Genomic DNA, 14002 nt, shown 5'->3' with positions numbered 1-14002 from the left:
TGGCCACACACACACACACACACACACACACACACACACATAAATAAATAAATAAAATAAAATAAAAAATAAAAAAATAAACACCAAGAGCATGTGCTGCCTACTGAGTGCTTGTGGCAGGATTTACCTTAATACCGCGATGACCACCCTGACAGCAGTGCGGAACCTTGTGAAAGGACGAGATGTGGACATTTTCTTATCTGCTTTAGAAGGAAATACCCCCAAATGAGCAATCATTGAGAGGGTTTCTTGTTCAGAATCTTGGAATCCACCAATCAACAGTAACAGGTACTTCTTCTGATAAATCAGAGCCTTTCTAAAGCTCTCTGCTCTCAAATAATGAAGATACAGTTTTTCCATCTTAAAAAAAAAAAAATCACAGGAAACAAAGACATCTTGGTGATACACCCTGTAGACATACTTCTACTGCTCTCTTCTACAAAGAGCTGGATGGGCTCTTGCTATAGCATTTCATTACAGAGGCCAGTTCTACGCAACACCCACAGCCAGCAACCACCCTGGGATCGAGCGGCCTCCCTTGTGCTTATCACCTACTCCCCAGGGATCATCATATGAAGCCCAGGAAAGAATCTGTGAATTTCCGCCCAAAGAAGATCCGGTATGGGCAGGGGTGGGGGTCTCATCAGGGGTTTAATAGTTGCCATGGGCAGGGACAACTATGTGAAGCCAGGAAACTCAAACAGGCATCAGTGGCTGAATGCTACTGATCACTGTTTCCTCTAGTAGGCTCCTTTTGAGCTACACTCAAAAGCCATCAATGGCAGGTTTCTCAGCAGCATGGGAGGTTTCACAGTGGCAGAAGGTCACTGCTTAAAAGCACAGACAGTGTCTGCATGCCACCAAACCAAGCTTCAGATGGAAATTTCTAACTTCCTGTCTTTGTAGGGACCTGACTGCTAGACCAGCGTCAGAGGCACACATTGGCTCTGTGTTGGCACCTATATCCAGCTAATGAGAATCTCATGGTCAGAAAAAGGCTTTTGCCTATAATGAACCAACTCAATTTAAAAAGCATCCTGGGGTCAGGCCAAATAGCTCAGTGGATTAAAGCGCCTGCAAGCTCACGCAGGGGCCTAGGGTTCTATCCCTGGGTCTGCTGTGCTGACTCTGCCCCAGCGTACACTAATAGTGACTGAGACTGGGTGTGGTGGTGTGCGCCTATAATCCCAGCACTTGGGAGACTGTAAACAGGAGAATCACTACGAGTCTGATCTAATAGTGAGACTCTGAACACCCTGCAGACCCTTCCCTAATATACAGAAGAAAAAAAAAAAAAAAAAAAAGCATCCTGGACACTTTGTATCCCCAACACCCACATGGGTCATGGGCCAGGGCTTACTTTAACACTGTAGGTGTTTGCTTCCTCACTTGTAGCCAGTGTGGGCTGTCCAGAGTCTGAGTGTCGAGGCAAACTCTGTGAAATGGCTCCATCTTGCCTCCATGCAGGCCTGCTGGACCTCTGTAACAAACACAGTCAGCCATATTCAGAGCTGTTTTAAGTAGGCAGGTCTCAGGTGATCACCTAGCTCGAGGGAGGCGGAGTTCAAACTTCCCCACTGCCTTTCATGAGGGTGGGATAGGGTAGGTTGGGAGTCTGTGCAGGGCCCAGCACATGTGTCCCACATACCAGGGTCAAGCTGGAGCTGTGCTAATGCAGATGAACACTATGCATGTGTCCTTCCTCACCTTTATCATCTCTTTAGTGGTGCCAGCTTATGGGATGTTATCAGATAGTTAACACTTATGCAATTAGTGCCCACTATTTACCGAGAGCTGCATAAAAGGTGTATTTTAGTCAAAACAAAACAAAAACACCTCAATATCTGTCAATAACACAAATTCAGAACTCCTAAGCTTTAAACACCTTCATATTCTCTGTTCCTGGGAATGCTAGCTGTGGCCCACACAGAGCCTACTGCAATGTCTCAATCACACACATGAAAGCTGAGCATGACTAGAGGGGTCTCCAGGGCACCACTGGGGAATGCACACTGGGAAGATGAGCCTGTGGTAACCACTGCCCAAAACCCACCCCTCCCACCACAGCCTGTGGTCAGTGACCTGTATCCAGTCTCTGGAACCAGGCACTCGGGAAGAGCCAGCACCACCTGCAGGGAAGGGTAGAAGCCTACGCTTGTGAGCCTGGGCAGCCCTAAGGAGGCAGAGGCAAAGATTGATTTGACTAAGACTGGTTTGACTAAGTATAGCCTAGTACTTCTTGAAAGAACCAGGCTGGCAACTTGAATCATCTTGAATATAAAGGAGAAGGTGCTCCAGCTCATTCACAGACTACCTTCAGTTTGCTCATTAAACATATCTAGCTGGGATTACAGGCATACAGCACCACACCCAGTCTCAATCAGCCCAATCTCAATCAGCTTCTCAGTGCACCCCAGGGGAGGGGTGGGGCGGGGCGGGCATGGTACACCAGGGAAGGAACCCTGGCTCCGCCTACTATGCTCTGCCTAAGCAGGCGCTTTAATCTGCTGAGCTTTTTGGCTGGCCCACAGAGAGATTTAAAAAAAATAAAAAATGAAAGTATTTTTCACGTTCACACACACACCCACACACCACATTCCACTTTACTCTTGGTTGCCAAAACATCTTCCCCACCAAGGGTGCCAGATGATTGAATTCAGTTATGATGTCAGCTCCCTGAGATGACGCAGATCTACAGAATGAGACTCAGTCCCAAGACAGTTCCCAGGAGTGACCTGATGTTCTCATGACACTCAGCTTTGTCAGATTGGTTTGCTGTAGTGGCTCACAGAGCTCGGGGAACACTAAGTGTCCTGGTTTAAGACAGATGGAGAGCCTGGTGGACAAGAGGCATAGGTTAGGAGTATGGGAGAGCTGGGGCTTATGTGCCCACTCTGGGCATCCCTTCCAGGACCCAGCATACATAAAGTGTTCTTGAAGTTCTCTGAAACTTATCCTTTTGAATTTGTATGGACACTTCCTTAGGGAGGCCCACTGGCAATAAGCTCAACCCTGATTCTGTAGGTCAGGAGTGGGAATGAAAGTTCCAATCTTCTAATCTCATGGTTGGTTCGCTGGGCACAACAACCCAACACACACATCCCACAATGAAGATGATGCCTAACAAATCTTCAAAAGACATGAAGTACTTTAAACTTACCCAAGAAGAAATACCTGAATTGTCCTGTATCTAGCAAAAAATATCATTACTATCATTAAAATTTTGCATAAAGAAGACACTAGGCCCAGATATGTTCACTGGTGATTTTTAACAAATATTTTAGTAAAACCTATCAGTTCTACTTTATCTCTTCCAGGAAACAGAAGAGAGGAAATATGGCCCAGCTCATTTTAGGAACCCAAATAAGACAAACAACACAAGAAAACTCCAAAGTCAAAAGTCCTTCTGAATGCTCACACAGAATCCTCAACAAAATATTAAGCCAACCCCAACACAACAGGAGGCTGAGGCAGGGTGATCAAAGCTCAACCACAGCCTTAGCAAGATCATATGCCCCCAAATAAAAAAGATTAGAATGGAGCTCAGTGTGAAGGCCTCAGTGCGGACACAAATAAATAATATAGATAAACAGTAATATAACTGAAATAAACATGATAAATGAGTGGAGCATTTTCTATACTATAAGATACAGTCAATGCACAAAAGTTTATGTAATCTACTTTATTTATTTATTTATTTTTTATTTATTTATCTATTTTTTTTTTGCGGAACCGGGGATTGAACTCAGATCCTTGCGTTTGCCGGTCAAGCGCTTGTCCTACTGAGCCATCTCCCTGGCTCCGTAATCTACTTTATTAACAGACTAAACAACAAAAATGACACGGCCAGAGCAAAATATACAAAATAGCATAGCACATTTCAGCATTGAGGATTAAAAAAAAAAAAAAAAAAGCAAAGTAGGAACATAAGGGTTCTTTCTCAAATTAAGAGCTTAGACTATAAGTGTGTGCCACCATGTCCAGCTTCCTTTTTTTTTTTTTGAATGTATTTGGTACAGAGTCTCACTACACAAGCTCTGACTCATAGTGATCCTCCTGTTTTCAGCCTCCTTAGTGCTGAGATTACAGGCATGGGCCATCACGCCAGGTCTCAGTATCAGCTCAGTGCGCCTGGGGGTGGGGCCAGTGTGGCATGTGGTGCTGGGGATCAAACCCGGGTCCCTGTACTTGCCTAAGCAGGTGCTTAGTCCACCCAACAAATTTTGCCAGCCCCCAGCTTCCAATGAACAATGATGATGTGAAATTTTATGCACAAGTTTTTATGCAGACATGTCTTTGTTTCCCTTGGATAAATACCTAGAGGTGGGACTGCTGGTAATACAGTAACTATTTAACCTTTTGAGGAACTACCAGACTATTTTACAAAGCAATAGGACCATTTTACCTTCCCATCCAACTCTTTCGACCCTGCTCTAGAGTCAACACAATTTCAATTAAAAAAAAACCCAGCAGGATCCTAAAACTTACACTAAAACATAGAGAAACTAAACAACCAAACAATCTGAAAAACAAAAAAAAAAAAGTTGAAGAATTCACACTACCCAATACAAAGATATAAACATTCATAACTCAGGCACATGGTAAATGACAGAGAACTTATAAGCCAATGGGGAGGAAAAAGTATCCACAAGTAATACACTGTGTTGTGATGGATTTTTGACCTACATACCAAGACAGTTTAATCACACAGAACAACTGGACATACATATATGTGCAAATGATCATTCTGACTATTCAGGCCCTGAACAAAAGTTAATTCAAAAAGAACCACAGATCTGGACAGTAAAATGATAAAAGTCTTGGGATGATCCAATAAGGACAAACCAACACACTGGAGTCCATAAAAATTATGAATTTTTGCATCTCAAAGAAAACTACAGAGAAGGAAAAAATCACCATGGGCTGATACAAAATAGTTCATATTCCTCACAAAGGAGCTGTATCCAGAATATATAAAACCCCACCCTCACAATTCCCAAAACTCAAGAGGATGAAAACAAAAAATCTAATTCAAAATCAGCCAAAAGACCTTAACAGATACTTCACCAAAAAAAGATACACAGATAGCAGAAAAAACACAAAAAGATGTCCAAAGTTTGAATCATTGGGGACAAGTACACTGTAACATGGAGACACCACATTACAGCTGTCATCATCCCTGGGACTCACTCTTGGTGGGAGGATGAGCATGGGCCCCTTTCGGTGTTTTCACCAATCAAAACCCATGTCTATGCACAGCCCTGTAAAGTCTGTTGGAAAAGTTGTAACAATCAAAACCTTTTAAAAACAACCCACACATCCTCTAGCAGCCTGTCTACCCTATCAAACGCCACTTAGAAATAAAAAGGGAGGGCTGGTGAGATGGCTCAGTGGTCTAAAGCACCTACTTAGAACAAGCTAAGCTAAGCTAAGCTAAGCTAAGCTAAGCACAGGGACTGCGGTTCAATCCCTCCCCCAGCACCACATGCCAGCCAGCCCCGCCCCCTGGTGGGCTGAGCTGACCACACACACACACACACACACACACAAATAAATAAATAAATAAATAAATGTTTAAAAAAAAAGAAATAAAAAGGGACCATCCACGGGGGGCATCGACCAACTAATAGAGAATAAAAGTGCCCCTTTCAGGGAGCCACATGCCCCTTGGTTTTCCTATATGATGTTTGACATTCAGGAAGGAGCCTAGGTCAGTGGCATGGGGTTTGCTTGCTGTGGGAGCCTACAGCTGTCTTCTTTTGGGGGCCAACCTTGATCTGCATTTGTAATGGTGGTGTTCATGCAGTTATCAGAATGTACACATATGAAATAAATTTTTTAAAGTATTCATTATAAAAAAAGTACAGCAAATCACAAAAAATGATTTGACACTACACTATTAGAAAATCTGTAAATTATTTTAAGAGCCAAATAAAAATCTAGAGGGGCTGGGAGATGGCTCAGTGGAATAAGCGCTTCTCTGGCAAACACAAGGGCCTGAGTTCAATCCCTGGTTCCAAAAAAAAAAAAAAAAAAAAAAATTAATTTGAACAGATAATCATATTCTTAGGTTTACCTTTATGAATACAAACAAATTCCCCAGGATTATATGGGATACACATGTGCATGTTTGTGACTAAAGTAGAAATGTCATTGCTATGACAGTAAACATTCTAGGCTGGGTATAGTGTTGTGCACCATAATCCAAGTAACCCAAATGAACATTCTGCGACGTTGAGCAAGACTTCATGCAATAGGGGACAGAGCCCACAGGGACCAGGCAAGGATAGTGACCACATGTGCAAAGACTAGGAAGGAATCTAACCGAGAGCAGAGTCTGGGGCTAAGACAGGAGGAGGGGCATGGACACTCACATTCAGGATGCAGCCCTTCTGCACATGGTGCCTCAGGGTCTTCTCAAGCCTGGACACAGCCCTGCACAGTTCTGCCTTCTCCTGGGTCACAGTGCTGATGGCTTCCGTGAGAGAATCATTGTCTCTCAATAGCACATCCACAAGTTGCACTTGTAGCTCTGCTGCCATTTTTTTCTTGAATAGGAGAGAACAAATTTATAAAATATTTTTTGTTAATCAGGCACACTGGTGTACAACTGCAATGCCAGGTATTCAAGAGGCTAAGGTAGGAGAAACTCAAGTCTGAGACCAGATTGGGCATCTTAGTGACAGTGAGTCTCAAGATAATAAAGGGTTAGGATCATACCCAGTAGCAGAGCATTTACTTAGCATGCACAAGGCCCTGAGTTCAATCCTCAGTACTGCCAAAAAAAAAAAAAAAGAATATTTTGTTGTGACTGTAAAAAGGCAGGCATACTATTGTGCATAACTGTCACTGGTTGTTTTCAGTACTTGTAAACATGTCTGGAATTGGACAGTTGTGGGGTTGAGTGTAGCTAGGTTATCTTCAGGATAGGAGGTAGTAAAAGTCATCAAGTCACATTTCTTTTCAGTCCTCTCCAAAATACTTTGTATAAAACTGGACTACACTGGGGCCAGCGAAATAGCTCAGGGGTCTAAAATACTGTGTTAGGCAAGCACAGAGACAGCATTGCTGTTTGATCCCTAGCAGCACATGCCACACCAACCCTGCCCCCAGGGTGGGCTGAGCCAGCCCCCGGGGGATGGGGAGAAACACAACAAAATTGGACTACATGAATAGTACAGGCCTGCTACAAAATGCACACCTTTTCTGCTTGTTCTGATAGGACCATACACTTAGGTGGCACATTGACAGGTAACATCCTTTTTTTCTTTTTTTAAAAAATTTATGTGTGTGTGTGTGTGTGTGTGTGTGTGTGTGTGTGTGTGGCCAGCTCAGCCCACCAGGAGGCGGGGCTGGCTGGCATGTGGTGCTGGGGGATTGAACCGCGGTCCCTGTGCTTTGCTAAGCTTCTTCTAGATAGGTGCTTTAGACCACTAAGCCATCTCACCAGCCCCATGACAGGTAACATCCTAAGGGGTCAAATGCATAAATACCTCAGGACAGGCAGTGCATAAGCACCTGGCTAGCAAGCAAAGGTCCTGAGTTTTGATCCCCAGTTTAAAAAAAAAACATGTAGAAGGATCACAACATCACATCCAGCCTGGGTAACATAGTGACTTAGCAAGACCCTGTCTCAAAATAAAAAATAAAAAGGGCTGAAGATGTAGCTCAGTGCAAAAGGGTTTGGGTTCAAACCCCTAATTCTGGCAAAAAGTAAAATAAAATAAAATAAGGTCCATTAGCTCCATAATCAGAATATCTGGCCCATCTAGGGAGGCCCAGTCACCCACAGCCCAAGAGAATGGACATATACCACCAGTAATCTCAGCAAGCAGGGTCAGAGGACAAGCAGGTGGCAGCAAGTAGTGTAGCTTCCCTGCCATCCGACCCAAAACCATGTGGAACACCATGATCTGTCATGGTTTAAGTGCCACAGAACACTGGGCAGTGTGTAGGCCCATAGCTAGGACCCATGAGTTCTCCAATGAGCTCATGGGGAACTCAGCTCAGGAGCTCCTAGGTGGTTGGGTTTTCATTTCCTACTGTAGCTCTCAGGAAGACAGACATCCATCCATCCGTCGGGTGAGAGGATTCCTGGGCCCCCAACAGAACTGAGTTCCCCCCTCACTCAGACCCACAGCCCCAGGGTGGCTTCAGCCATGTCCAAACAGCCATACAGCCCTGTGGGCAGCACATTCAAACCTGAAAGATGATGCACTGTGCACCAGAGGGCATCTGGCAACCAGTCACAGGTGGCAGAGGACTGCTCACCCAGGTGGCAAACTCAGTGAGGAAAGGAAGAATCACCAACCAACAATAATGAAACTGGAAAGCTGTCATGATGTCCCTCTCAACAGTCAGCCTCAGCCCTATCTGTCAGGGCACAGCAGGCCCAGAGAAGGTGCAGAGTGGGCAGAAGGAACTCTTGGGATGAAAGATGTTCTGTTACCTTTCCAGCCATACCTGGGAAGAGGTAGACACGTTCAGTTCAGACTTCAGCCCCTGTAATGTCTGCACTAGAGATGATACGGCCTTCTCATTGGATAATGTCCAATCATTAAGTGTCCTGTAAAGATAAATGAGCATTCACAAGGTTCATATATATTCTAAATGACGGTCTTCATGAGCTATGCAAGAACACTGCTGAAGAAACAAAAACAGCAAGCAGCTCTGCTTGTGTGGATCATCCTAGCCACAGGCAAACCTCTTCATACTGCTACCTGGTCTGTAAAAGCAGGGCCTGGGAAGCCCTCTTCTGATGTGGCTCAGGTTGGCAAGGCCTGCAGTGGAATGGACTGAAGATCTGGCCCATCTAGGGAGGCCCAGTCACCTCCCTAGAGGGTGGCCCCCACATACCCAAACCCTAGCACTGCTGCTTTCTACATTCTAAATAAAACCACTCAGAAACAATGTTGTAGAATCAAACTTAAAATATGTACAGGAAAACTTAATTCCTGTGCACAAAAAGGCAAACATCAACATTGATTTTTCTGCTTTTAAAAAGTGTGGTGGGTACAACCCCATAACAGGTGAGTCTGATTGCAGCTGTGCAGCCTCAGAGACTTCAGGGTAACCCAAACATAGTACTCTAGCCCTGGGGGGCACAGGAAAGGTAAGAGTGACTCTGAGGGGCTCCTGGGCCCAGAGCTCTGGGTGTGAGGGAAAGAACCAATCTAGACAGAACTTAGAAGCTCACAGTCAAAAGTACAGTAGCAATAATAGAACATAGAAAATGGAGTTTTGTCAGGATCCTTCAGGGAAGCCAGGCCCATTAATTCATCCAAACTTATGGGAAGGGCGATTGAGTAAGAGCTCATTAAAACATGGCCCTAAAGTCAAAGATGCCTAAAACCTCAGAACTTCCTAAGAGATAATGTTTCAAATTTTCAAAAAAGGCTAATGGGCCCCATTAGAACATTTGCCTAGCATGTATGAAGTCCTACATTCAATTGTCAGCACCACACACATAAAAAATCAAGATGGACAATGCTGCCAGGATACTAGCTGGTACTAGGTAATACATGCCCACACCTGTCCACTGTACGGCTGACAAAGCTGGTCAGGAGCCCAGCCACACACAACAGCTGCTGCCGTATCTTCTCTAGTCCTTGCTGCTGTTCCCAGACACTGCCCAGCTCCAGGGAGTCCAGGTGGGGGCCACAGCCCGGGGGCACTTCCACTTTTGACTGCAGTTCTCTCACTGTCTGTTGAAGCTGTTCAATCTTATGCTGATCACGCTGGCACTGTAATTCTAATTCTCGCTGTTGGTAAATGGCAGAAAAAACAGAGAAGGTTTGGCGTCAGTTTTCCAAAGCTACCATTGAGCTGAAGGCCCACAGTACAGAAATGCACAGAGGAAGCCCCACTGTGGACCAGAAAGAGTATGTGGCAGATAGCCACACTCTGCTTTTGGTCCTCCCTGGAATCCCACCACCTAACCTGCCTGTTATGGTTTATAGTTAGTTGTTCCTCCAAAGCCTCATGCAGTCATGGGGTGGGGGCTTCTAGAGTTTGAGATGAACTCATGATTCACTGAGATTAAGGGTTTCAGTACTGCTGGTATTACGGGTGTATTTCCCCCAGCCTGGGGCAATAGCCTGAATGCAATTTAAGGCAGAGAGATTTTCTGTTGCCATTGCTGCTGCTACTCTTCTCTTGGCTCCTCTTGCTCTTTGCTGCCAACATGAACTCATGCTCTGTGCCCTGTGCGACTCTGCCTTAGAGCCGAGTATGGACTGAAACTTCCAGTAACTGAGCTAAATAAATTTTTCCTTCCTTCATTTTAAGTGTCAGGTATTTGTCCCAGCAATGAGAGAAGAGTAACTGAGACGCTGCCCACTTTTAACTTTTAACTCAGCCATGAGAGCCCCATCTTTACTATGCCACCCACCAGGCCCAGGCTGGCCATTGGGTCTGCAAGGGAGCCTGCAATACATAAGTGGCAGGAGTGAGCTCCTCTCACACTTGTACACACACACACACACACACACACACACACACCTAACAAGCCAACACAGACACAGATAAACACAAACATGGGCACAAAAGCAGGTGTGCATACACATAGATCTGGAGCTACTGGAATAGTATCAAATCAGCCAGGATGCAGTCAGGGCTATGATCTGCCCTTCTGTGAAGTGCAAGTGAGTTAATCCACCCAGCACCCCAGTATCACAGAGGCAAATAGTCCTTGTGGGGCATAAAATGGAAATGACTAGCAGGTGCTTGGATTCCCTGCATGGGCCCAACTCCCACCAGGGCAGAGCAGAAAGAGACAAGGTGGCTCAGGGGACTCCACAGGAAGGAATGAGAGGGAAAAAGGCAGAACAGTTCAAGGACTGAGTTGCAGCAAGCACCACACACTGGGACAAGAACCTCAGAACCAGACTTGATCCCCACAAGAGGCCACAGAAGGCTAGCCCTCAGCTCTGGATCTGGTACAAGCCTGGAGCACATGTGACGTCAGCTCAATGTACACACACTGTTATCCATTTTCTTAGAGAAAAGAGTTAAAACTCGTACTATTTGGAGTAGGCAACTATGACCCTGAAAGGACCACTAGAAAAGTCCCATCTGCCTGACCAGAGAAGAACGCTATGGTTCAGATCACCTGGGCCTGCTGCAAATAACCACTAGATTCCTGCACCTTAAAATCACATCATGAGCAGTTTGAAGCTCTACACACAAGATGTTTTGTCTGTATTTATTTTCCAGCAATACGACATTATTTGTTAAATGCAAGTATGTAACCAGAAACCATGGAAATGGCTTGGGAGCTTCCAGGATGAGAACTATATGTACTGGCATATATATCTCCTATCTTCTTCCCAGGCAGATGCAATGGCAGCCAAGTCATGAGGATCCCTGTATGACACTTGCCCACAGAAGAGATGGGGATCCTGCTGCCCAGGCTGCCCCTGGTACCCCAACCTTCCTATTCATCCAATGTCCTCAGGACTGGCTCTCCAGAAAAGGCCCCACCTACGTCTCTATACAATGCCCAAGACGTATGCCTTCAACCTCTTCTGCTTGATATACACGTAGATTGTGCCACTCTGTTCATATCATTTCCATTCTTTTTTTAATTTTTAAATTTATGTATTTGGTACAGGGTCTCACTATGCAGCTCGGATTCATAGTGATCCTTCTATTTTCAGCCTTCCCAGTGCTGGGATTACAATGTGTGCCACCATACCTGGTCTCGGTGGCTGGTTCAATGTGCCCATGGGCAAGGCTGGTGTGGCACGTGGTGCTGGGGATCGAACCTCAGTCTCTGCACTTGCCTAAGCAGGTGCTTAATCCGCTGAGCTACCTCACCAGCTCTGTTTATATCATTTCCTGTGATAAAACACTAATTATTTTGGAAGTTTCTTAACAAAAAAAAAAAAAAATTACTTCAAATGTAGTATGTTTAGTAATCACTACAATATGAGTCCTGAAGGCATCTTGCCATCTGAAGAAAGCCAGGCACATAGGGCACATACTGCAGAGTTCCACTTACTACGTCCTGAAGAGAAATATAGCCAGAGGTCAGAGTAGGGGCTGATGGGCTGGGAAAGGGTACAGTGAGTATACCTAACTTCAGGAAGGTCTTCACCTAGGGTGACAGGAACTTCGTAAACTGACTGCCATGACAGCTGCATCTTCTGGTATGTGCATTCTATCCCATAAAGTTACTAAAAACTATCAAGCACATCTCTGATACACACCTGAAAATACTATCAAACATCTTGGAATCTAATTTATCTTTGTATTACTCAGAAACCTAGAGCTGTTTTTAGAAACAGATGCTCCTCTAGTACTTCACTACAGGCTAACTCCTCAGAAAGAACAGACAATGGTTTTACTAATCTTTTTATAATTTCATAAAATACAAAATCAAGCAGAGAAGGTGTTTTTTAAAAAGTTTTTGTTTGACACAGAATGCATCCAAAAATCAAAGTCCACCTGCGCCGGCAGGACCTACTCGTCCCAGCCCAGGCACAGCATGGGTGAGACACTCTTCCACCCCCTTGGGACACCACCCACCACTCCGCAGCACCTCCCCCACCCCGCCCGCCAAGTACGAAATTCTGCCGCGTTCCGGGAACCCATAGGCCCAGTCCTAGCCCAGGCCCAGTGAGTGTGTGGGAGAGCTGCCTCTCCCCCCTACTCCACCTTGTCCCCTCCAGACTCAGCTCAGGCCTGGCATACAGGCCTGGGGTGAAACCCTTCAGCTGCAATCCCTGCAGAGATTATAGGGGACAGAACTACCCAGATAGTCCAGGAGCAGAACATCCTGCCAGAGGGGCACAACAGGTTCACCCCCAAGGCAACAACAGGAAGGAACTGAGCACAGCAGCCAGACCCAGCACAGGCACAGCTGGATAAATCCAAACTTTGTAGATCTACACCTGAACTTCAGTAGGTGCTAAGGCTATAACAACAACAAACATCTACAACAAAGGTCAGAAGACAGTGCTACACAAAATGACAATGAGAAACAGCAAAATGCAATTTCAGAACCCAAGCCCACCCATAACAAGTGCAGAGGACACTACCAAAGCTAAATTGGGAATCACATAGCGGAAAGCAATGAATCAACGGTTTCTGAAATAAAGAAACAGCTGCAGAAAGGTAAAGAGGAACTCACATTGGAAATAAAAAAATCCCTGATTAATAACGTTTGCAGTAAAGAATCAAATGCAGAAACATGGAGGAATCCCAATGCCCATCCAGAACAAGTGAAGAGGACACTAGCTCAGCTCAAATGTATGAATTAATAACATTGATAGTAAATAAGCAACAGCAGAAAGTCATAAAGGAACTCAGAGTGGAATTATTTTCTACTAGCTCAGCTCAACTGTACGAATTAATAGCGTTGATAGTAAATAAGCAACAGCAGAAAGTAATAGAGGAACTCAGAGCAGAATTATTTTCTGAAATAAAAAAAAGAATTCTCAGAACTCAGCATCTGAAGTAAAGAATCAACTACAGAAACATAGGGAGGAAACCCACTCTGAAAAGAACACCGCAGTAAAAGTATTTATAACTGCTTCTAAAGAAGACATCGATAAAAAAAAAAAAATAGAGGAGATTAGAAAAATGATGGATTCCTTGAAAGAGCATACAGGAATGAAAAAGATCACATGAAGCAGAGTCAAAAAGATATAGAGGAAATTAAAATCTCAATTACAAGCTTGCAAAACCATTTAAGTGAAAGTGAAGACAGAGTTTCAGATCTTCAGATGCTGGTGCAGCTAGTGAAAAAGTAAGAAAGGATCTCTTAAAAACAACTAGGAAGCAGGAAAAAATAATCCATCACCTGCAAGATGATGCAAAGATGAACAATGTGAGTCTAATAGGCATCAATGAGAAAGAAGGAGTCAATACAAATGACACTAAAAAAATATGGGCAGAAGTAATAGCAGAAAACTTCCCTAATATGAGGAAACAATCTGACATTCAGGTAACTGAAGCATACAGAACGCCAAGTAACCTCAACTCAATTAAAAACACACCA

The 14002-nt window shown here is 44.5% G+C and overlaps 1 protein-coding gene across 5 annotated transcripts in view; it reads right to left on the bottom strand.

Annotated features, from left to right (window-relative positions):
* Pcnt (pericentrin) overlaps positions 1-14002 on the bottom strand; it is a 114663-nt gene that overhangs the window by 4547 nt on the left and 96114 nt on the right. For all 5 annotated transcript variants that reach the window (XM_023715884.1, XM_023715885.1, XM_023715886.1 and 2 more), the window contains 5 exons: positions 9532-9761; positions 8464-8566; positions 6375-6548; positions 1361-1480; positions 128-360 (listed from right to left, as the gene is read on the bottom strand). In XM_023715884.1, the coding sequence (XP_023571652.1) occupies positions 128-360; positions 1361-1480; positions 6375-6548; positions 8464-8566; positions 9532-9761 (860 nt within the window). The remainder of the gene's footprint in view (positions 1-127; positions 361-1360; positions 1481-6374; positions 6549-8463; positions 8567-9531; positions 9762-14002) is intronic.

The sequence above is a fragment of the Octodon degus genome, unplaced genomic scaffold (assembly GCF_000260255.1).
Source record: "Octodon degus isolate 3935 unplaced genomic scaffold, OctDeg1.0 scaffold00045, whole genome shotgun sequence".
NCBI lineage: Eukaryota > Metazoa > Chordata > Mammalia > Rodentia > Octodontidae > Octodon > Octodon degus.
Note: the sequence above shows the minus strand (reverse complement) of the source record. Positions and strands in the feature narration are given on the sequence as shown.